The sequence below is a fragment of the Desmodus rotundus genome, chromosome 7 (genome assembly GCF_022682495.2).
Source record: "Desmodus rotundus isolate HL8 chromosome 7, HLdesRot8A.1, whole genome shotgun sequence".
NCBI lineage: Eukaryota > Metazoa > Chordata > Mammalia > Chiroptera > Phyllostomidae > Desmodus > Desmodus rotundus.
The window spans coordinates 82,438,794-82,463,718 of record NC_071393.1 but is presented as its reverse complement, the minus strand read 5'-3'; the positions used below and the strand labels follow the sequence as shown (position 1 = coordinate 82,463,718).

The following is a 24,925-nucleotide window of genomic DNA, read 5'->3' as shown; positions in this document are numbered from 1 at the left end:
TGTTTGTTGATTTTTTGATGATAGGCATTCTGACAGGTGTGAAATGGTATCTTACTGTGATTTTAATTTGCATTTCTCTGATGATTAGTGATGTTGAGCATCTTTTCATATGTCTATTGGCCATTTGTATGTCCTCTATGGAGAAGTGTCTATTCAGGTCATTAGCCCATTTTTAATCGGGTTGTTTGTTTTTTTGGTGTTGAGTTTTGTAACTTCTTTATAAATTTTGGATAGTAAACCCTTGTCAGTTGTATTGGCGAATATATTCTCCCATTTTGTGGGTTGTCTTTTTATTTTGTTGATGGTTTCCTTTGCTGTGCAAAATACTTTTAGTTTGATGTAGTCCCATTTAAAAATTTTTTTTGTTTTATTTCCTTTGCCTGAGGAGATATATCCAATAACATATTGCTATGAGCAATGTCTGAGATTTTGCTGCTTATGTTTTCTTCCATGATTTTTATGCTTTGGTGTGTAACATTTAAGTCTTGGATCCATTTTGAATATATTCTTGTGTGTGGTGTAAGAAGGTGGTCTAGTTTCATTTTCCTGCACATATCTGTCTAGTTTTCTCAACACCATTTATTAAATAAACTATCTTTAGCCTGTTTTATGTGCTTGCTTTCTCCGTCAAATATTAATTGACTATAAAGGCATGGACTTATTTCTGGGCTCTCTAGTTTGTTCCACTGATCTACATGTCTCTTTTTATGCCAGTACCAGGCTGTTTTGATTACTAAGGCCTTATAGTGTAGCTTTATATTATATAACATGATTCCTCCGACTTTGTTCTTCTTTCTCAAGACTGCTGTTGCTGTGTGGGGCCTTTTGTGGTTCCATATGAATTATTGAAATGTTTGTCTAGTTCTGTGAAATATGTCATTGGAATCTTGAGAGGAATTGTGTTGAATCTATAGATTGCTCTGGGCAGCATGGACATTTTAATGATGTTAATTCTTGCTACGCATGAACACAATATGTGCTTCCACTTATTTGTATCTTCTTCTGTTTCTTTCTTAAGTGTCTTATAATGTTCTGAGTACAGGTCTTTTACATCCTTGGTTAGGTTTATTCCAAGGTGTCATATTCTTTTTGTAGCAGTTGTGAATGGGATGGTTTTCTTAATTTCCCTTTCTGTTAGTTCATTATTGGCATATAAAAATGCAACTGGATTTCTGAATAGGTATCCTGCTACTTAGCTGAATTCATTGATCAGTTCTAATAGTTTCTGGGTGGAATCCTTTGGGTTTACTATGTAGAGTATCATGTCATCTTCAAATAGTGACAGTTTTACTTCTTCCTTTATTGTTTGAGTGCTGTGGCTAGGACATCCAGTAGTATGTTGAATAAGAGTGTTAAAAGCAGACATCCCTGTCTTGTTCCTGATTTTAAAGGGCACGCTTGTAGTTTTTCCCCATTGAGTAAGATGCTGGCAGTGGGTTTGTCATATGTGGCCTTTATTATGTTTAGGTATGTTCCCTCTAATCCCACTTTGCAGAGAGTTTGGATCATAAATGGGCGCTGGATTTTATTGAATACTTTTTCTGCATCTATAGATATGATTATGTGGTTTTTATCCTTCATTTTGTTTATGTGGTGAATCACATTTATTGATTTATGAGTGTTGTATCAAACTTGCATTCCTGGAATAAATCCCACTTGCTAATGGTGTATGATCTTTCTGATGCATTGCTGTATACGGTTTGCTAATATTTTGTTGAGCATTTTAGCATCTATGTTCATTAGGGATATTGGCCTATAATTTTCTTTCTTTATAGTGTCTTTATCTGGTTTTGGAATTAGGATAATGCTGGCATTGTAAAATCATTTTGGGATCCTTCCTCCACTTGAATTTTATGACATAGTTTGAGAAGGAGAGGTGTTAGTTCTTGGAATGTTTGGTAAAAGTCACCTGTGAAGCCATCTGGTCCAGTATAGGGAACTGTTCCACATGTGGGAAATGTAGCCCAGCTCCCACTCGGAAAAGCCAGTGGGTGTGAGATCCAGCACAGAGGACCCACGCCCATGGACGGGTTCTCCCGTGGGGAATCAGGCCTGCATTGTACCTAGGCTGCTATGAGTCTTGCTTTTGCTAAAACTCCCTCACCCTGGATTGAGGCAGCAAATGTTTACTGAATATCTTTAACTTCCTAAAATTTGTGCTAAACCTCCCAAGTATGGAGTGTAACCAGTTCAACCACTTTCCCCCTTGAGCTGTAACATCCTTCTCTTTGAAGTGATTAGCAGCATTCTTTCCTTTGTTGTCTGTCAAAGGAAACCTGTGCATAGTAAATGAGGACCATCCTCGATGTAATGTACCCAGAAAAGCAATAAAAGCCTGTCCAGGCAGGGGTCGGCTCTCTTGGTCTCTCTCTGGCCCTCTCACCCTCTTGCACTTAGAGAGTGGCCATGCCGTCCCTTTTTCTCCACAGGATTTCTGTAGTCCGTGTGTATTGTCTACTGCTGCCACAACACACGGATCCCGCTGGCCAGGATCTGCATCAGTCCAGGGCTTTTGTTTATTGGGAGTTTTTTTTTTTTTCACTGCGTCACTTTTGTTAGGTGTAACCTCTCTATTCAGATTCTCTGATTCTTCCTGATTTAGTTTGGAAGATTGTATGTTTCTAGGAATTTATCCATTTTGTCCAGGTTGTCCAGTTTGTTGGCATATAGTTGTTCATAATATTTTCTTGCAATTACTTTGTATTTCTTTGGTGTCATTGTTATTTCTCCTCTTTCATTTCTGATTTTACTTATTTGGGTCCTTTCTGGTAAAGGTTTGTCAGTCTTGTTTATCTTTTCAAACAACCAGCTTTGGATTCATTGATCATTTGTATCTTTTTTAGACTCTATTTCATTTATTTCTGCTCTGATCTTTATTATTTCCATCCTTCTACTCACTTTGGGCTTTGTTTGCTGTTGTTTTTCAAGTTCCTTTAAGTATGAAGTAAAATTGTTTATTTGAGCTTTTTCTTGTTCTTTGACACAGGCCTGTCATGTATGAGTTTCCCTCTTAGGACTGCTGACCCCGTGTGCCACAGAGTTTGGATTCACGTGTTCTCATTTTAATTTGTTTCCAGGTATTTTTGAGTTCTTCCTTGATCTCGTTGTTGATCCATTCATTGTTTGATAACATGTTATTTAGCTTCCATGTCTCTGTGTGCTTTTCAGTGTTCTTCTTGTGGTTGATTTCTAGTTTCATGGCAGTGTGGTCAGAGAACATAGCATTGTGCTTGATATGATTTCTAGTATAATTTGACGTCAGGGAGTGTGATCCTTCCAGCTACATTCCTTTTTCTGAGGATTGCTTTGGCTCTTCGGGGTCTTTTGTGTTCCATACAAATCTGATGATTTTTTTGTTCTATATAAAAAATGTCACTGGGATTTTGATGGGGATTGCATCAGATCCATATATTGCTTTGGGTAATATGGCCATTTTAACTGTTGATTATTTCAGCCTATGAACATGGAATATCTTTCCATTTCATTGTGTCTTTTTGAATCTCTTTAATAATGTTTTGTAGTTTTCAGTATATAGGTCCTTCACATCCTTTGTTAAGTTTATTCCTAAGAATTGTATTTTTGTTGCCATTGCAAAAGGAATTGTTTTCTTTTTATTTCTTTTTCTGAAAATGTCATTGTTAGCATACAGCAAAGCTGTGGATTTTTGTACATTGATTTTGTATCTGCAACTTTATTGTATTTGCTTATTGTCTCTAATTTTTTTTGGTAGAGTCTTTAGGGTTTTCTATATAAAGAATCATGTCATCTGCCAAAAGTGACAGTTCTGCTCCATTCCCAATTTGGATGCCTTTTATTTATTTCTCCTGCTGCTCCAGCTAGGACTGTGCTGAGTAAGAGTGCTGAGTGGACACCCTCGTCTTGTTCCTGATCACAGAGGGACGACTTTTAGTTTTTCACAATTGAGTGTGATATTAGCTGAGGATTTCTCATAGATGGCCTTTGTTATGTTGAGATACTTTCCTGCTATAACCATTTTATTGAGAGTTTTAATCATAAATGGATTTTGTATTTTAGATTCTTTTGCTGCATCTGTTGCTATGATCATATTGATAAAAGTGTTGATGTTTATCCTGTGTTATGTTAATGGGGTGTGTTACACTGATCAATTTGCATATGTTGAACCATCCTTGTTTCCCTGGGATGAACACCCCTTGATCGTGGTGTGTTATTTTTTAAAATATATTTTATTGATTATGCTATTACAGTTGTCCCATTTTCCCTCCTTCCTTCTCCTCCGCCCTGCACACCCCCTCCCACCCACGTTCCCCGCTTTAGTTCACGTCCATGGGTCGTATATATAAGTTCTTTGGCTTCTACATTTCCTATACTATTCTTAACCTCCCCCTGTCTATTTTCTACCTACCATTTATGCTTCTTATTCCCTGTACCTTTCCCCCCTCTCTCCTCCTCCCACTCCCCTGTTGATAACCCTCCATGTGATCTCCATTTCTGTGGTTTTGTTCCTGTTCTACTTGTTTACTTAGTTTGCTTTTGTTTTTGTTTTAGGTGTGGTTGTTAATAACTCTGAGTTCGCTGTCATTTTACTGTTCATATTTTTTATCTTCTTTTTCTTAGATAAGTCCCTTTAATATTTCATATAATAAAGGGATTGGTGGTGATGAACTCCTTTAACTTAACCTTACCTGGGAAGCACTTTATCTGCCCTTCCATTCTAAATGATAGCTTTGCTGGATAGAGTAATCTTGGTTGTAGGTCTTTGCCTTTCATCATTTTGAGTTTTTTGTGCCAATCCAGTCTAGATGGCCTGCAAAGTTTCTGTTGAGAAATCAGCTGACAGTCTTATGGGAGCTCCCTTGTGTAACCGATCACTTTTCTCTTGCTACTTTGAAGATTTTCTCTTTAGTCCTGGCCAGTGTGTCTCAGTTGGTGGGAGTGCTGGTGTTCTGTACAGCAATTGGTTGGGGATTTTATTCTCAGTCAAGACACATACCTAGGTTGTGGATTCAATCCATGGTCAGGGTGTGTATGGGAGGCAACCAATTGATATTTCTTTCTCACATCTTTCTCTCTCTATCTCTCCCTCCCCTTTCCTCTCTCTCTAAAATCAGTAAATATATTTAAAAAAATTTTAAAGATTCTTTATCTTTAATCTTTGGCACTTTAATTATGATGTGTCTTGGTGTGGGCCTCTTTGGGTTCATCTTGTTTGGGAATCTCTGCACTTGCTGGACTTGTGTGTCCATTTCCTTCACAAGGTTAGAAAATTTTCTGTCATTATTTTTTCAAATAGGTTTTCAATCCCTTGCTCTCTCTTCCTCCGGTACCTCTATGATGCAAATGTTGGTGTGTCTGATGTTGTCCCAGAGGTCCTTTAAACTGTTCTCATTTTAAAAATTTTTTTATTTATTTTGCCCTTTCATTTGTTTTTTTTCTGCTACTTTGTCTTCCAGAGCAGTGATGTAGTCTTTCGCTTTAGCTGCTGTTGATTCCCTCTAATGTACTCTTCATTTCAGTTATTGTATTCACTTCTGATTGGTTCTTTTTCACGGTTTCTCTGTTTTATAAGTTTTCACTGAGTTCATCTATTTTTCCCCTGAGTTTCTTGAATCCTTACAATCAATGTTTTGAACTCTCTGTTTGGTAGATTGCTTATCTCCATTTTGTTTAGTTCTTTCTCTGGAGTTTTTTTTTCCTGTTCTTTCATTTGATACATATTTGCCTCCTCATTTTGGCTGCCTCCCTGTGTTTGTTCAAATGTATTAGGTAGAGCTGCTATGTCTCCTGGTCTTGGTGGACTGGCCTTAGGTAGTAGGCATCCTGTGAGGCCAGTGGCATAGTTTCCCTGTTCACCTGAGCTGGGTGCTCCAAGGGTGTCCCTGGTATGAGTTGTCCATGTCCCCTGGTTCTAGTTGAGCCTTTAGTGCTGTTGGCACATCAGTGGGAGGGACTGATCCTCAGGCTGACTGGCTGTGAGGACTGGCCATGAGCACAGCAGACAAGCTGTTGTGCAGGGGATGAGCCTGTGGAGCAGGAGTTACTTTAGCTAGGCTGTGGTGCCAGCCAAGTCCCCCCTTCGGGCGTGTCATTTATGAAGCTGGTTGTTTGGTACTTGGTGTGGTCTGAAGCTGGCCACTGGGTGTGTTGGTTCTGGAGCTTCTTAGAAGGGACTCCAGTGTAGGCCAATTTCAGCCACCATTTGTGCCCACCTTGGGACTACCTGGTGGGAGCTGCAGTTGTTTGCCACTTGTGCTGGGCTTGGATGTGCTTTTGAGAGGCTACACTGCAAACCAAGGCCGGCTGCCACTAATGCTGGCGCTTTTTGAGCTGCCACCCCACATTGGAGTCAAGAACGAGTGAGTCTGTAAGCTAGTGAGTCCGTGCATGGCCCTTCAAGAGGAATGTCTCGGACTCCAGAAGCCCTTCATCTCACTCAGACGCACTCCCCGCTGGTTTGCAAAGCTAGATGTTATGGGGACTCTTCATCCTGGCATGATGCCCTGGGTTGGCAAGCTTGGTGTCGAGCTGGGACCCCTTTTCAGGGGGGGACTTTCACAGCTGAGATATCCTTCCCAACTCTTAATTGCCACATCACAGGTGTGGGACCTGCCTGTTCTGTGTCATCGCCCCTCCTACCAGTCTTGACATGGCTTCTTTATGTCCTTGGTTATAGGAATACTAGTCTTCAGGTGGTTCTTAATGATGGTGGTTTAATTTAGTTATACTTTTGATGTGGTCATGGGAGGAGGCAAGCAGACTTTACATCCTCCACCATCTTGACTGGAAGTCCAACCTATGTCTTCTGATTGGAACATTCAGTCCATTTTCATTTATTCGTAGGTTGTTTGCCTTGTTAATTTTTTTGTGGTTGTTTTTCTCTGTTGCTTTCTTCTCTTGATCACTTTCCTTTTGATTTGCTGGTTTTCTTCAGCATTTTGTTAGGGTTCCCTTCTCTTTTGTGTGAGTATATTTGAAGGTTTTTGGTTTGTGGGTATATATGTACGTGTATATGTACATGTACACACACACACACACACACACACCCATCTGGTGTATCTACAGCAGTCTACTGTAAGTTGACAGGCATTTAAGTTCACACGCCTTCTTAAAGCAGTGCATCTTTACTCCCCCAGCACTTTATGTTCTTCATACCATGTTTTATGTCTTTTTTTGTGTATCCCCTACTGTAGTTATAGTGAATTTTGCTACTTTTGTCTTTTAACTTTCATAAGAGTTTTGAAGTGGTTGATTCACTGTGTTCATTATATATTTGCCTTAATGGTGAGTTCTTTTCTTTCTTGAATTTTCTCATTTATGGTTATGACCTTTTTGGCACTTTAACATTTCTTATAAAGCTAGTTTAGTTGTGGTGGGTGGACTCCTTAGTTTTTGCTTGTCTGGGAAACCCTGGATCTCTCCTTCAATTCTGAATGATAAGCTTGCTGGTAGGATGCGTGTTCCTGTCTTTCAGCACCTTAAATATTTCTGCTAGTTCTTTCTGGCCTGTGAAGTTGCTGTTGAGAAATCAGCTGATAGCCTTATGGGGTTTCCCTTGTATGTGACTTAATTCCGTCTTGTTGCCTTCAAGATGCATCTTTATTCTTAACCTTTGCCATTTTAATTACAGCATGTCTTGCTGTGGGCCTCCTTGGGCTCATCTTGTTTGGAGCTTTCTGTGCTTCCTGGACCTGGATGTCTGTTTCTTTCCCCAGATTAGGAAAGTTTTCAGCCATTATTTCTTCAAATATACCTTCTGCCTGTGTCTCTTCTCTTTTTGAAATTCCTAAAATGCAAATGTTCTTTGAATTTTTTAAATTGTTTTTCAAGTATAGTTGTCTTCATATTTCCCCCCAACTCCCTCACCACACCCATCCTTGCCTCCCACCCTTGATCCTATCCCCTTTGGCTTTGTCCGTGTGTCCTTTATACATGTTTCTTGATGACCCTTTGCCTGTTTTTCCCATTTTCCCTCCACCCCTCTGGTTACCATCAGTCTGTTCTTTATTTCAGTGTCTCTTTCAGGCACATTATCTCCATTTCGTTAAGTTCTTTTCTAAGTTTTTTTTTCTTGATTCTTCATTTGGGGCAAATTCTTCTGTCTCCCCATTTTGTTTGATTTACTGTTTCTTCCTATAGTTAAAAGTAGCTCTCTCTCCCGATCTTCAGTGGCCTGTTGACTGTGTGCTGGATGCCTTTGATAGTCCTGTTGTAACAAGGGCGGGTATGTGTGGTGCCTGGGATGCCTCCTAACCAGAGGGAATGGGTTCCAGGCATGGTGGTCTGGTGCACACACGTGCAGTAGCTCCTGTTGTTCTGGCCACCCACAGCCAGAATGGAGTGAAGGCAGGGCAGCCTTCTGTGTGCGCCCTTCTGATCTGGGTGGGGCTGCCTGCTGTGCCCAAGCCAGGCCCGAGCAGGGCTTCCCCGAGTGCAATGTGGCAGTGCCCTACTTTCACTTCCTCTGGACAGCGCAGCTGTGTGCACACTGCACTTTGCTACTTTTGCACTTTCTCTGGCCATGTCAGTCCTGCGTTGGCTCAGTGGCACCCTACCGGTTCCGCACTTTCTCTGGATGAGGCATCCCTCTGTGGTTATGCAGCAGTACCACCCTGTCTTTGCAATTTCTAAGGAGCGGGCAGCTCTGCATGCAGGAACTGCAGCACTTTACCAGTTCTCACTCTCTCTGGTGGGGGAGCCCTGGGTGTGCACCCTGCCATACCTGGGAGGCAGGGGGTCCATCTCCAGGTGGAGGAGTCCTGTACATGCACTATGGCACCTTGTTTTTCCAGTGGAATGGCTGGGGATGCACAATAGCAGCCCTGCAGGTCATCCAGAGCACCTGGCTAGAACGCCCACCCTCCATCCAAACATAGGGTAAAGATAAACAGTGGCAGTCACTGGTCTCTTCGGTTCTGTAGAGTCCCTCAGCTCTGGAGAGCTCTTGCAGTCCCCTACCTTCTCTCTCGTTTGTCCTGCAGAAGCTGTTCAATTGGCCCTCAGTTGTCTCTCAGGAGGAGTGGCTCTAAATATTGGTGTACATTGTGCGTTCATAGGAGGTGGCAAGCTCAGTGGCCACCATCTTGGACTTGCCTCTCTACACTAAATTTTAAATTTGAAAGTAGTACATTTTTCATTTCTGGAAGTTCTATTTAGTTCTTTTAAAGTTAGCCTCCTTCTCTGGACCCAAGGAGGAACACACCAAGGCACATCATAATTATATTACCCAAGATTAAACAAAAGGAGAGAATCTTAAAAGCAGCAAGAGAAAAGGACACAGTTACCTACAAAGGAGTTACCATAAGACTGTCAGCTGATTTCTCAAGAGAAACCTTGCAGGCAAGAAGGGGCTGGAAAGTAGTATTCCAAGTCATGAAAGGCAAGGACCTACATCCAAGATTACTCTATCCAGCAAAGCTATCATTTAGAATGGAAGGGCAGATAAAGTGCTTCTCAGATAAGGTCAAGTTAAAGGAGTTCATCATCACCAAGCCCTTACTATATGAAATGTTAAAGGGACTTATCTAAGAAAAAGATGATCAAAAATGTGAACAGTAAAATGACAGTAAATTCACAACTATTAAAAACCGAACCTAAAAAAACCCCCTAAAACAAACTAAGCAAATTAGAACAGGAACAGAATCACAGAAATGGAGATCACATGGAGGGTTATCAGCAGGGGTGGGGGGTGAATGGGGAAAACGTACAGGGAATAAGTAGCATAAATGGTAGGTACAAAATAGGGGGAGGGTAAGAATAGTATAGGAAATGTAGAAGCCAAAGAACTTATAAGTATGACCCATGGACATGAACTAAAGGGGGGGAATGTGGGAGGGAAGGGGTGGGCAGGATGGAGTGAAGGGGGGAATGGGACAACTGTAATAGCATAATCAATAAATATATTAAAAAGTTAGCCTCTTTCTGCCACTTGTCTGTAATAATTTTAACTGTTCTTTGTAGTCTCCATTTGATAATTCCATTCTCTGAAGTCCTTGGGGGTTTAATCTTGGCATTTGTTGCCTTCTGACTCTTTCTCACGGTGAATTGTATCCTTGTGTGTTCTGTAATTTTGAATAGTGAGCTCACCATTGTTGGGGTTTTATATGTGGGTATCCTGTGCAGCCTGAATTATGATGCATCAATCCAGAAATTCTCTTTCCTTCTGCCTGGCACCCACAAAATACTTCTCGCATTAGATTCATAGGATTCTCAAACCATAGTCTGTGGTAACATTTCTAGAAATGACTTTTCTGCTCTGCACCCACAGCCTAAGCTAAGACAAGCACTAAAGGATGGGACTTCCCCCCTCCCTAGTTTATCTTTTTATTGAGGGTGAATCTCTTTAAGAGTCCTGGCTGTGTGTGTGGATTCCATCCAACTCCTCACCTTATGGGGACCTAAGCCTTTACCTCCTGTCCTTGGTTGACCTTTAAAACTGAAGCACCCTGGTTACGACACCAGGAATTATCTTCACTCTGAGGCAATCACAGCGTCAACCACACATCACGCTTCTTATTTCCTGGGGTTCTGGCCCCGGGGGTTTACTCTTCCCCAAAAATCTTTAAAGTCAGCCATACAGGTCAAAGGGTATTTACCATGTTTTATCCAGCACTCAAAGTTTTATAACGAAGGCTCTCAAGCTAATTATCTCCCGTAATTCCTGGAAATGGAAGTCTTTTAAAATACTTGACCGAATTCTATCATTGTTTTTTACACTAAATCACACTGAATACTATAGTCCAGTTCTGTTCTGTCTGACCAGTTCAGAACATGTCACTGTCTGGGCACTACTTATCCGCCAGATGTTTTCTCTTTTCTCATTCAGTTTACCTCACATTATTATGGACACCATTTTATACATAAGGAAACATGTCAACTTAAGGTCACATGGCAAGGACCAGGACCGGGTCTTTTCATTGTCAGTTTTGGAATATTTGTCCAACAGGGGTGTCCAACCTTTTGGTGTCTCTGGGCCACACATTAAATACATTGTGACACATAATCACAAAAAGATCTGGTTTTAAGTAAATTCACGATTTCGTGTTGAGCTGCATTCATAGCCATCCTGGGCTGCGTGCGGCCTGCAGGTTGGACACCGCTGCCGGGGCAGAGGAGATGAAGGTGTAAGGGAACACTTGGTAAGTTCCTGCTATGTGCTGGCTCTGTGATAGGAGATACCAGACGATGGCTATCGAGACCAATCTTATTACCTTATTTTAACAGATGGGGGAAGTAAAGCTCAGACAGGTTAAATAACTTCCTTCATTAAGGTCGTAGTATCAGACCTGAATTCACAGTCAAAACTGACTACAAAAAACCATTTTCTTCCTTTAACTTCAGGGATCAGCAACTTACTCTGTAAAAGGCCAGGCAGTACCCATTGAGGCTTTGCAGGCCATATGGTCTTCCTGCAACTGTTTTACTGTTGTTGTGGAAAGGCAGCCGGTGAGAAATAAGAGAATCAGCATGGCTGTGTTCTCATAAAGCTTTATTTAAGGACACTGAAATCTGAGTTTCACAGGCTTTTCACATGTCACAAAATAATATTTTGATTTTTTTCAACCATACAAAAATATAGAATGCATTCTTAACTCACAGGCCATACAAAACGAGCAGCAGGCTGGATGTGGCCCACGGACAAACGGTCTGCCAGTCCCTGCTCCGCACTGCGCCACCTCCTGAGAAGGGCGGCTCTCCAGTGCCTCAGGGTCAGTGAAGACGGGGCAGAACGAACAGGTTCTCGAGGGGAGGGCTGCTGCACACCCTCACACCGTGCGGCTGCAACCTGCAGCTGCAGCGATGTCCTGTTCCGACGCTGCACGTCTTTCTTCATGTCTATTTTAGCCCGTCTTCAAGGTTAAACTATGAGCTCATTTAGGAAAGATGACTACCTTCTTATTTTTAAATTTCATTTGATGTTTAATAGTCTATGTATAGTAAGTGCTCAGTAAGTATTAACTGGTAAGTATCAGTCAAGTGCTATCCTATTTCATTCACAGATTCTGTTAAGTAGTGAATGGGTAGAATATTTAAGTAGTTCAATAAAATGAGAAACAATATAGGTCAGGCTAGATGTATGATTCAATTTAACACAATTATCATTTCCTTTTAATTTAGTATAAGGGACAATTATGAAAAATATTTCCCCCCCATATCAGATTATGTGCACGTGAATACTGAGTGTGACATTCCTTCCTCCCCTAGAACCACTTTGGTGATCTGGATGGTGGCCACTACACTGCTTTCTGCAAGAACTCAGTGACCCAAGCCTGGTTTAGCTTTGACGATACACGAGTCAGTGAGATTCCAGATACTTCAGTTCAAACTGCTACAGCCTATCTCCTGTTCTATAGCTGCCAGCCCTTTTCTGTACCTATAGAAAAATGCATGAGCTAGGAAATTGGTGTTTCCTGAAAGTTGCAAAACAAGCAATCAGAAACTAGCACCTAAGTTGTGCTTTGTTATTAAATTCTTGCAACTTACTTGCATCACTGGCATTGTTCTTTCTGGCATACGCTGCAACCTTATGTAAGTCTACGGCCAAGACGACGGGCCCTTGCACACTGAGAAGGACAGCATGGACATAATGCAGTGCTAACGGCCGAGGGCTTAGAACAGCACTGCAGATTACATAGTAAATTCAGGCTTCAAGATTCGATGTTTATTAGGGTAGATTTTAATCTAAGTATCCCATAATTATATATATATGTGCATACATATATTCAACAGATTATTTTCCAAAGATACCTAATGGAAAATAACTTTTGTCCAAGTGGCTCTGTGAGCTTAAGAATGTGACTGAAAACTATCTAATCAGATAATTTAGCCAAGAAACTATGTCTCTTAGACTAAGTGCTGAACTTGAACAGCTGTCAACTTCCGCATTCAAAACTCATCCTTTCATCTTCTGCTTGGGAGCCCACCAATGGTGACATCTTTCCGAAGCAGCCTTAGAATCTTTTTATATGGAGTGTTTTAATTGAGTTCATGTGTAGCGAGTGAGTCTCTGGGGTAAATGATAAACCCTAAGCTCCTCTATTTCTTTTAATACACCACTTTGTGAAGATGTGGTTCATAATGCAATTCCTTCTTCAGTCACACCTGACTCCTAGTTCTTTTTACCTTCACCATAAGGGTTCTACTACCCTCGACAGATGAATCTCAGTGTTGTATCTTACCCTGACTCCCGACTCCGAGAACCCGAAGTGCTATATGCAGCCTGGGGCAAGCTGAAGGAAAAGGGGGATGGAGTCCTGATGCTAACAGGGTGAGTGAACTGAATTTTAAGTCACAGTATTAGAATAAATTGTGTGTGTGCGCACAAAACCTATGGTTCTACTGTCCTATATTTGAGAATTCAAATTAAAGACAGAACACGTATGGTATTTTAAATTATTTTTCTCATTAGGATTTTAATGTAGGTGTAAATGAAAATTCTCATTTTAAAAAATTAAAGAAAAGTTTCCATTTATTTTTTTAGAATAAAGATTCAGTGCACAAATACAGCCCGAAGCCGAAAGAAAAATAGCTTTGCCCTGTCATTTCCCTAAGAAAGCACTGCAGTTACTCAGAATAGGCCTAAAGAAAAAAATAAAAGGAATCCTTTGAGTTCTAGGTTTCACAAAAGGACCACATATTATGCTATGCGAATCGATCCGAGGTGCAAGTGTGCAATAAATATATACACATACATTCCTATCTGCTTTCTATCACTCTAGGGTTTCATAGATCAAGCTGAGAATCAGAAAGGTGAAAAGGCCATAACAGTGAGAATGAAAAGAAAGGATACATGGTTTTTAGATGAGTAGAATAATAATGCTCAGCTAGTTAATTATTTCAACTTTGGAGCAAACTCAAAACGCTGTTTTGAAATAAGTGGTACCTCTAAGAAGTGTTTACTGCAATACTTGATAAATGTTATCAGTCAGTGTTTTGGTAACAGCACTGACCTGGAATATATGGTGATAGTAACATAGCTCTCACTGTCTTAGAATTCCTCTAAATGGCCAGCTACAGCTATCCAGTATCTTTGTAAGCATTTCCAGAGTTGTGTAGCTCTCAGCCTTTTAAAAGATAACTAGCTCATAACCTACTTCTTCTTACGTGGCTACATCAGTTGCTCGTGGTCCCAAAGAAGTATAAAAGAGGATATAAGCTGCTGAAGATTTCACAGAAGAAACGGAGATATCAGAAACTTCGTGATCATCAAATTTAAACCACCGCTGTCTTGCTGCATTTTTACAGTAGGCAGTGTAGTGGCCTCCATCCAGCCCACCGTAGTGGTTCTGCACCAAACAAGAGAGAAAATCAATTCAAACTGAATTTAAAATATGTCATAAGTAATTTCAAAGCTTTATGTTGTTCTTACTCTCTTTCCTATGAGGTAAGGACCCATTTGAAACTTACTGTTTTTAGATTGCTTTGAAAGAAAAAGTATTCAGTTTAATGACATACTTACTGAAACAGAAAACAAGTTGTATTTCTTCAAATTATTCTTTGGGCCAATAACATACTGAGACAAGTCAAGATTTTCTAACGGAAAGTCCACCGATGTCTGCAGTTTTTGTTTCCACCTACCATCGTAGGAAAAGCTGCGAAGCCAAGCATTACAGCAATTACACGACAGATCAAAGACGTCAGAACCCTACAATGTAATACAATGAACCCTAACTCATTTATTAACACTCTAGACGTTTAGCCAGGACCATGAAATCCATTTCAGTCGCACACTCAGAATTTTAATAGTGGAGAGACCTCTTAAAAACATTCGGCTTCATTTCCATTGTACGAGTGACAAAACTGAGGTGCGTGCGTACAGATGGCTTGCCAAAGCCAAACAGCCGGAGTGGCAGAGAGAGCACCGCACCTTGGTCCTTTAATCCCCAGACTAGCTACATTTGTTAGATGCATCCTCTATAAAAGTAAAAAGTTCTGAAAACCAACATTTATAATGCCAATCACCACAAAAGTACAGGGGAAAGAAAGACTGAGGAGCGCTGCTTAGATTTAAGCTTGTACTTTTGGGGAAACGAGAGCTTGAAAACGCAAGCACGGAGACGAGCGCCTGAAACAGTGTCATCCCATTACCCTGGCACACTCTGCTCCTCAAAATACTGGTGTTTTGGTTGGTGTTATATGGTTATTTCAGAATTATTTTTAAAAATGTGAATTCTGAACCTTTTATATTTTCAGATACTCTCAAGAGTAACATGCAGCATTAAAAATTTTTACAGAACAAATGTGTAATCGTTTCTGTAGTGTTTACCTATACCTCCACAGTCCTCAAGAAGAAAAGGACAACTGATATAACAAATTCTGTTAGAAAATTTACACAAGAGCAATTTGAACTACTCAATGTTAAAATTAACATAACTTCCTAAGAATCTCCAGTAATACAAGAGGAAACAAAAATTATAGCTCGCAATAAAAAGATGGAATTTTTTTTTAAAGTTTTTTTAAAAAATGACTCGGTTTCCACTCCACAGATGGATTATATAAAGACAAAAGAATCAAAGCAAAACACCCACCACACATTTTACAGCTCTACCCTTTATTCCTTCTGCCACAACACACCAGATGTTCTTCACCGGCTGGAAGAGTCTGCACAAAACTGCGCCTGCATCCAACAATGTCCTCCTTCAAATTTTACTTATAACACTTTAAACAATCATATTTCATTTTCAACACAGGATTAAATCTTTCTTATGTTTAGTTCAGTGTTTGAAAAAATTATCTGCTAACATGGTAGAGTTATACTATATAACATTTTAATATATTTTCTTGATGTTGTGTAATGATTTACAATTGTTATATTGGAAATGGAGGAATAACTTAGTTTCATTGACTTTTTAAAGACAGAATTACATGAAAGACTGGTGCTGTCATTTTGCTCTGTTGCTGCAAACACTGAGCTGAACTGGAGTCTCATTATTTCTGCCTTATTTCCCTGGAGATATCCTAACCAGTAAATCTTCCTTGATTATGCATCCTTAGAAGGCAGTGCCACATCGTGACCTGGAATAAAGGATTTAGAGTCCCTTCATCTAAACTGTACTAAACAAGCAGAAAAATTTTTGCCCTTTACCGTTTCAGATGCACCAAAAGCACAGGCGGCAACTTCCAGATTTCTATCTTTTTCAGGGAATCCCTTCGGGCTCTGCAGTGACTGCAGTAAAACCTGTTATTATCTGTGAGCTTTTCTTCTTTGGAAAATAACCTAAGGCAATCCTGGAAGGCAAAAAGAAGTAGCAGATACTCATTAATTCATTTCTTCAACACAGTGTCATTAGGCATCTCTTCATATAAGTTACTCTGCCTGGCGTGAGGAACACAACAGTGACCAGAACAAAACTGTTCTCGCCCTCACAAAGTCTGTGATGCGGTGAGGAACGCAGAGCAAGCCTAAAATGACACTGGAGCGTGGCGAGTGCGCCTGTGGTGACGGGAAGAAGTGCCGTGTCTCCTGAGGGCACACACCTCTACCTGGGGGCCCAGAAGTCCTGGTGGAAGAAATGACACCCTCAAGGAAGTCAGCACGAAAGGGCTCAACAAGCGACCTAAACCGCACTGCTGTGGTGTGGAAAACGAAGTATTTATTTGATGTCCCCATGTAAAGCAAATTCTTATTATAAGCATACCTAAACTAAAGTCAACATGTAATTTCCAAGTTAACTTAAAAAACTTCTTCCCTGCATCCACTGACAGACCTTGAACAATCTAATGTTGTTCTTTTGGTCTGCACTAGGATGCGAAAGAAAAAAATCCCTGAGCTTTCTGTCTGTCTCTGTGGCAGCCCAGATTGAATAGCGGACTACATCTGTGGAAACGAAAAAGAAAACTTCTTCAGAATACAAACTTTTAAAAAACCTACTATTTAGCAACTCTGAAAGCATATTTAATAAGAAACTTTTGTATCTTAAAAAAAAAAATCCTTATTTTGGGGAATTTTTTTTCTAGTGTACACAGGTCTAATTAAAACAATTTGTGTGTGATTTTTACCTATACAATGTTTATAGAGGTAAACAGCAGAAATGAATTGCTGGACAAAGCGTACCTCTAGCTGTACATAACGAGCATTTTTATTCCACACACCATTTTCTCTCGGTTACAGACGTACCTGTAGTGTACATTTACTTGTGGATGCTAGTGGTAGAGACAAGTACATGAAGGCCTCAAATGTCCTAGACCTTTTGTGACAGGTGAGGCACTGTACTGTGGATTTGAATTGACCCTGAAAAAGTGCAACAATAATAGACTCATTGAGCTGCTTGTGTTTCTGCCAGGCGTATTCTGCCGCTTTAAAGTCATCAAGATGATCATTATTTTCTTCTTTATGTCTCTTCCGATTATCAGCCTGGAAGTAAGATTTTTAAAACTCTGTATTAATATCTCAAAGTCAGAATTTAAATATAAAATTGAAAAATATACTAAATACAAACACTTTGCAGATTCAGAAACACTTCAGATTCTTTCATAAAGGTGTTCTAATCTCATTTAGTACTACAAGATTCTAGCCAAAAAAGCCTCCTGAGAAACCAAAAACCCACTTTATCAAAACAGTGCGACCTAGGGGAATTGCTTAATAAATTTTTATTTAAAAAGAGAAGACATGCCACATGCAGTTACAACTAGACAGATGTGACTCTGTTGTCCTAGTCTCAGGGATGGACATACACACTAAATACATATTCATGTATACATACATGCATGCATGTGTGTGTGTGTGTATATGTTCAGTGGGCAACCTCAAAGGTATGAAGGAGAGGGACAGCCTGGTGCTAAAAAGACTCCATAGTATTTAAACAGATTGGTCATTTATGTAGAGATACATGCCTCAATGTGGTTACATGGAGTAATTCTTATTTTAGGAAAAAATATAGTAATGTAATAATACATACATACATAATATGCAATAATATATAATATATAAATGTAAGAGGGCGTTCAGGCTGTCTATAGCTAATCTTTTATAAAATCCTGTTTCCTTTCACATACACGTAGGTCACACACACAGTCTCTCCAACAACTGCTTTAACACTGAAAAAATACAGTAATACCTGGTAACCCTTTAGTGAGTAAATACAAATTGCACATGCTTCTTTTCAAATACGAGACCGATCAGATACGTGTTTTATAGCTCCACACCTTAGTACAAAGCCACTAGAGACATGAACAACCACCAACTATAATTTTAAATTACTGTAGAAATGATCACAGCCTTGGCCGGGTATCTCGGTTGGCTGGAGTGTTGTCCTGATATGCCCACAGTGCAGGTTCGATCCCCAGTCAGGGCACATATGATCGATTTTTAAAAATTAATAAATATACCAATATTAAAAAAATGATTATAGTGCTGAGCAATGCTAAAGAGCCTGTACAATTTAGGAAAATCAAATTTCTTACTTTATTCAGATCTTCGTGGAGACCATCCATTAGGAACAGAAGCAGCTCTTGTGAATCTTGCTGGCTGTACCCTGCAAACTGGTCATTGATCTTCCCAATGGTGGTTTTAAAGTCTTTCGGACTGATATACCTGTACTGTCCTGTCCACAGTGCTTTCATGATTATGCCAAATTCTTCCGCCACTTCACCTTTATGCCCCAACAAATTTGACCTTGGCAAATAAAGGTACAAAAAGCAATACAGGAAATTGTAAAAAGGCAAGGACAGCGGGTTCTTGATGTCAACATTAAACTGTGGGCATACGACAACCCTCCACTACAATGCTCATTCATATGTTTGCTGCCCAGTACTCAACCGAGCCCTGCTTGACCACACCCCTCCACCTCGCTTCTCTTCCATGCCAACCCTGCACGCACTCTCTCTTCGTCATCAACAGGCTCCAGTTTGTGGCAGTAAGGTTCTTGCTTCTTGCCCTGCTCCTTTCCTGTCTGTCCTTTACCAACCAGAGGCTTTTCTCTACATCTTAAGAAAAATGTAGAGTTACACTACATTTTTCGCGTAGTAAAAGCACTTTCACCTTTCCTAATTTGACTTCTCTGGGTAGTTACATCACCCTTTTAACATTATATTGCAAAAAGTAAGAAATTTCTTTACCTGTTAATATCATCCTGGTAACAGTTTCGGTTGAAATAATCAGCCAAATGTGGAGCATTACATAGGCACTGCAGTATTGAGTTCATGTAACAAGTATTTCCTAAATTACGAAGTCCGGTGAGAGCTGGTCCAGATCCTCCAAACACAGGATTGAGGTTTCGAATCTGAGAAGCAGAAAGCCTTGTAATCTCAGCTTTAGGGTAGCATGTGGGCCTGAGAAAGAAAAAGTGTGCAAGATGTCTTAGAACTCACAGCAAGTAAAAACAAGGTTCAAATTACAAATGGCAGCAAAGTCCAGCATGTGTACCGTAGTACATAGTAATCTTGTGAAGTGCTAGTAAGTTGACTCATAAGGTACTAGGTCTTACTGAACATTTAATATCTATGTGACATATCTGTGACCTTCCCATGAAACAAATACCTTTAACCTCTTATGTGGGTCCATGGTTCTTACAGACAGTGCGAGATAGATTCTCTGCCTTCTCATGAGCAGATAGAGTCTTCAAGTAGAGAAGGCTCTTTCAAACTCTTTTAAATGATCCTGGGAATTTTAGTATTACCAAACGTTGAACTCAATAGAATGCCAAAAAAGGGATTACTTTTATACACACACACACAAGGGTGGGTTTACAGTTCATATGGAAAACAGTACATAAATAAATAATAACACAGGAATAAAAACTCTTGTGTTTGCGTACTCACAAATGTAAACCCACTTTTGCCCACCCCTCTATTAATTACTGTGGAGCAGATCAGAGAAGGGAGGAGGTTATTTGGATACTATTCCCTGAAGTCAAGAGCTCTGCTGACAAATATGGTAGCCACTAGCCACAGGTGGTTCTTTAAATTTAAAATTAAAAAAAAAAATCCAGCTCCTCACTTACACTAGTCACAACCCAAAGTGAGCACTGCCATACTGGACAGCACAGATACAAACATTTCTATCATCACAGACATAGAACATTTCCTTTTTAAAAATATTTTATTTATTTTTACAGAGGAGAAGGGAGGGAGAAAGAGAGGGGCAGAAACATCGATGTGAGAGAGAAACATAGACTGGCTGCCTCTCACATGCACCTCAACCAGGGACCGAACCCACAACCCAGAAATGGGCCCTGACTGGGAATTTGCTCTGTGGGCTGATGCTCAACCGACTGAGCCACACCAGTCAGGGCTGAACTGTATTTCGGTCAGCTTTTTTTTTCACTTGTGTTCAGGTGTTTGCACTCATTCTCTGTTCAATATATATAAAAATACATAAACTGCGTATGTGGTAGTTTTTATAACTGTCAAATTAACAAATTTTATTAAGAATGATGATACAAGAAGGAATTAAATCTCACCAGTTTTAGTAACAAGCCCTAAAATCTGTAACTAGATTTACAGATTAAAGAAAATAAATCTCCACATAACTCCCTAATTGGCAGGGTAAATTCTCAGAACAAATATGTATCAACTACATTTTTGGGAAGTATTACTACAGGGGCCGAAGAGATTGCCTAGCTGAAATCCCTTAGCAATCCAGAGGATGTATATTATAAACAGGCAAACAAAGCCATTGCCATTTACAGTCATCCTCGGCACTCACTTGTTGGCTTCAGAACTCGTCACACCCTGCCTGTACTTGTCACATTTTGACCAGAAAAAAATGCTTCAGCATTTGGCACTTGCTCGGGACTTGTTTTACTTGCTAGAACTTGTATGGGTCACAATGCCGCCCCACAAGAGAAAATGCTTCATTGTTCTGTACTTGTCGGTTAGCGCACTCATCACGAGTTCCAGAATGAACGAATGACAAGTACTGAGGTACCGCTGTATTGACACTTCCAACTATTCCCCTCCCCCCAAAAGTAAAGTTTAGAAGTGGTAAGTGGACTTAAAAATTTTCATCTCACAACCCTATCAGTCATGAGCCAGAGCCATCTGAGAATTCAAAAAAGGGAAAAGCCAGGAACACATTTAAATGAGATACTGTTTTGGGAAACTTACACGAACCTACTCATCACTGCGTGTGAAGAGAACAGCAGAAACGCAATGAAGGAAAAGGGAGCTGAATGAGGATTAGGAGCTGATACACAGTACAATGCTTGTTATTTTAATACTATGTAAGTTTGCTCCCCTATTACTGGCTAACTCAAAAAAAAGTTTAGAATTTGAGAGTGGCACTAAGGCAAATTCAACAAGCCTATAAATTATGGTCCTCAAAGGGAGATTTAGGAAGTTTGTGAAAACTTCGAGGTAGTCTATGGCACGGTGTCTTAAAATATAATAACGTATGTACCTTTACATCTACATTAATACTTATGATAGTCTTCGCTGACATATTTAAGTTAACACTTGGGAGAAAAACCAGGAAATTTTAATCCAGTGATTTCTTTTTTCCTCTATGGTAAATAACAATGGCTGGTGTAGCCATCCACAGAAATTTCTGACTCCCTGACATAAATAAGCTGGTATGTTTAGAGTAACTTTCAAATACAGCAGCAGACTATTCTAGTTTTAGGAATTAGGATAAACTTACTTGTTTTCCCGATTAACTGCTGGAGTTATGGTTGGCTTCCTCTTCTCTTCCTCTTGTATGGCCTGGGTTATATCTGGGGAGGAGTAGGAGCGTTTCAGTTTGGAAGGTTCCCTGTCCCGCTCAGCTGCAATCTGTGGCTTGGCTTTATGAGTTGGAGGGGTGGAAGGAGGTGCAGGTGAAGGAGCCATTTCCGGTGGATACATATGAACAGTGTTGGAGGGTGAATGATAATAACGAAAGGTTCCAGTGATCGGGTCAAGAAACTTGGTTGGAAAAACAAAAAACAAAAACAGGTCAAAAAAACAATGACCATTACATGAACAAAAAACTCACTCAAAAATATTCCACTGCTAAAGTAGCTTTTGGATTAACATGATTTGAATTAAACGGTGATAATCAATTCTGTAATTAAACTTCCAAAGAATTTAAGGCTTTAAAGTACCGCATTTTTCAGACTATAAGATGCACAGGACCATAAGACACACCTAAGTTTTAGAGGGAAATAGGAACAGCCCCCCCCCCCCCCCCCACAAGCCAGGTACAGTACATTCAGACTATAAGACACACCCCCATTTCCCTCCCAAATTGGGGGGGGGGGTGCGTCTTATAGTTCAAAAAATACGGTAATACATTGTTTCTCAATGGCAAATGCCAGGAATGCTTATATATTACAGCTAGCATCCCAGATTGGATATTCAGAAATCTAACTTGCTGTAATTAGGGAAATGAGCTATGTCCTCTACAATGAAGAAGCAGAACTGACTGTATTAGAGAAGATGTAGAATACAAAAACCAGAAACAAAAAAACCTTCTTTTTTTAAGTAACACAATTATCATGTTGTTTACTTCTGTGCTAATTTTGAGTTTTACCTTGACCCAGCCTAAAGGCAGTCCTGGTACGATCCTCCCCATTTCTTCACTTCGTGCTCTTGTCAGAGGCTCTCGAGCCTAGTTTATTTAAAATAAGAGAAAAAAATCTGATTTTTCAATTAAATTTTGTCATATACAAACTTAAGCCACTTGTACCAGAGAACCAAAAGCCTGTGCTGGCTCTCCTTAATATTTTTAAAACAAGCTTGAACATGAAGAATTTATATGTTTTTATGTTTATATGTTTATAATTATAATTTATATAATTATAAAATTTATAATATATATAATTTATAATTATATGTTTATAATTTATATGTTTATATGTTTATATGTCCAAATATCATAGGAAAGGGAAGAAGAGTTGTGGGTGCACAAGCCTATAATGACAGTGGTCTTTAAAAGTTTCCTAAAAAGACAAAAAAAACCCAAAGACAATTCTACTAGTTGTCAACCCCAAAGGAATGAAAACATATTTCAACACAAAAACTTGTAGGCAAGTGTTCACAAGAGCACTATCCCTAACAGCCCAAAGCAGAAGCAACCCAAATGTCTATGAACTGATGAATACAATGTGGTATACCCACACAAGGGAGCACCACGTAGCGATACAAAGGAATAAACTATGGGTATATGTGCTACAACACACATGAATCCCCCCAAATTATGCTAGATGAAAGATACAAAAGACTTTACACATGCACACCTATGTAGATAAATTATACATGTAAAATATTAAATGATTCCATTTACACAAAATGCCCAGGAGATAAATCCATGGAGAGCAGATGGTTGCTGGGGCCTGAGGGTAGGAAGAGGGAGTGACTACAACTGGCACAGGGATGTTTTCGGTGTGATGGAAATGTTCTATAATTGGATTGAGTGAATAGCTGTTTCACAACTCTGAACTGAAATCACTGAACTGTACTCTAAACTGGGTGAGCTTTATGGTATGCATATTATACTTACATAAAGCTCTTAAAAACAAAGGCAGAGATGTTTCATAAAAGGCCTAAATATTTCAAAAATTGTGATAAAAATATACATAAAATTTACCATCTTACCCATTTTTAGGAGTACAGTTACGTGGCATAAGTCTACTCACACTTGTTCAACCAGTGTCCAGAACTCTCATCTTGCCAAACGGAAATTCTGTGCCCATTCCCTCCATCCCTGGACCCCTGTCAATCACCACTCTATTTCCTGTCTCCATGAATTTGACAGCTCTAGGTACACTATGTAAATGGAATCATACAGTTTTCATCCTTTAGTGACCGGCTTATTTCACTTAGCATAACGTCCTCGAGGTTGATCCATGTTGTACTATGTGTCAGAATTTCCTTCCTTTTTAAGGCTGAGCAATACTCCATTGTTTGCAGATACCACATTTATCTATGCATTCATCTGTTGATGGATATATACGTTGCTTCCATATTGTCACTGCTGTGAATAATACTGCTATAAAAATGAATGTATAAATAGCCCTTTGAGGTCCTGCTTTCAATTCCTTTGGGTATATATCCAGAAGTAGAACTGCTAGATCATATAATAAAGCCTAAGTATTTTTTAATTTCATAAAATGAATAGAATATACTGTTGTACTTTAAATAAGAAGCATATAATCATGTAAAAACAAACACAAATCAGTTACCAAACATCGCAAAGATTCCCTCAGAGAGTAGATCTTAAGATGCAGAATGAATGATACAGTAACGATAACCACATGGTTATACTCCATGTTTTTCTCCCACCCAAGGAACTACTTACTTTATTTCTTTCAGTCTCATCTGTATTCTCTCTAGTAGTTCCAGTCTTTAGAATTCCACTTTCTGGCTGTCCTTTAATCTTAACAGGCTGTAAAATTATTAAGATTTCAGAAGGTGGGAAAAACATTTAATTTTCCCCTAATACACACCTACCTGTCACTAGCTGACAGCAAATCACTACCTATCACTAGCTGATATAAGCAAATCCATCAGACTGAAAATGTAAAAGGAGAAAAAAGTGAGGCCTCTGAAAACTGCAATTTTACTATCAAAGTAGATTCTTTTAAATTAAAGGTGGTAGAGCCCATGTGGAATTTCCTAATACTAAGCCTAAAGAACTAAAAAAGCTTTGATAAATCAGTAGGATAAAAAATATGATGCAGGTCACAGTGGGCCGTGAAGCTCTGATTTATAATCTGCGGCGAAGTACAAGACGCTGGTGGTCAGTGTAACTCACCGCCGCCACTTCTGAACACCATGCTTTTGTTTAAGTCTCACATGACTTTGGTTATCTTGAAAGTGGTCATGTATCAAAAAAATAATGTATTAAAGAGAATAAAGAAATTACAGAATTTTTTTCCCCTCTGATTTTATTGTTGTTCAAGTACAGTTCTCTCTCTGTTTTTTTTTTTTCCTCTGAGATTACAGAATTTTATAGAGTAATATTCAAAAGTGCAAAATCCTGTTTTATATTCTTTTGGAACTTACCAGTTTCTTTAAAAAATTCACTTCAATT

General features: G+C 39.4%; 2 protein-coding genes and 1 non-coding gene across 4 annotated transcripts in view; 2 read left to right on the top strand and 1 right to left on the bottom strand.

The window, feature by feature from the left end:
- USP50 (ubiquitin specific peptidase 50) overlaps positions 1–12,372 on the top strand; it is a 34,806-nt gene extending 22,434 nt beyond the window's left edge. The window contains exon 7 of the mRNA XM_024568244.3: positions 12,181–12,372. Coding sequence (XP_024424012.2) covers positions 12,181–12,372 — 192 coding nt within the window. The remainder of the gene's footprint in view (positions 1–12,180) is intronic.
- Positions 12,373–13,358: 986 nt separating this feature from the next.
- USP8 (ubiquitin specific peptidase 8) overlaps positions 13,359–24,925 on the bottom strand; it is a 47,104-nt gene continuing 35,537 nt past the window's right edge. For both annotated transcript variants that reach the window (XM_024567512.3, XM_024567513.4), the window contains 9 exons: positions 24,191–24,277; positions 22,424–22,501; positions 21,554–21,816; positions 19,033–19,245; positions 18,379–18,589; positions 17,093–17,329; positions 16,061–16,203; positions 14,435–14,567; positions 13,359–14,261 (listed from right to left, as the gene is read on the bottom strand). In XM_024567512.3, the coding sequence (XP_024423280.2) occupies positions 14,076–14,261; positions 14,435–14,567; positions 16,061–16,203; positions 17,093–17,329; positions 18,379–18,589; positions 19,033–19,245; positions 21,554–21,816; positions 22,424–22,501; positions 24,191–24,277 (1,551 nt within the window). In that variant the 3' untranslated portion in view covers positions 13,359–14,075. The remainder of the gene's footprint in view (positions 14,262–14,434; positions 14,568–16,060; positions 16,204–17,092; positions 17,330–18,378; positions 18,590–19,032; positions 19,246–21,553; positions 21,817–22,423; positions 22,502–24,190; positions 24,278–24,925) is intronic.
- LOC112312086 (small nucleolar RNA SNORA31) lies at positions 16,665–16,794 on the top strand. Its single transcript, XR_002975533.1, has one exon. It is a non-coding gene; the product is annotated as a small nucleolar RNA SNORA31 (small nucleolar RNA).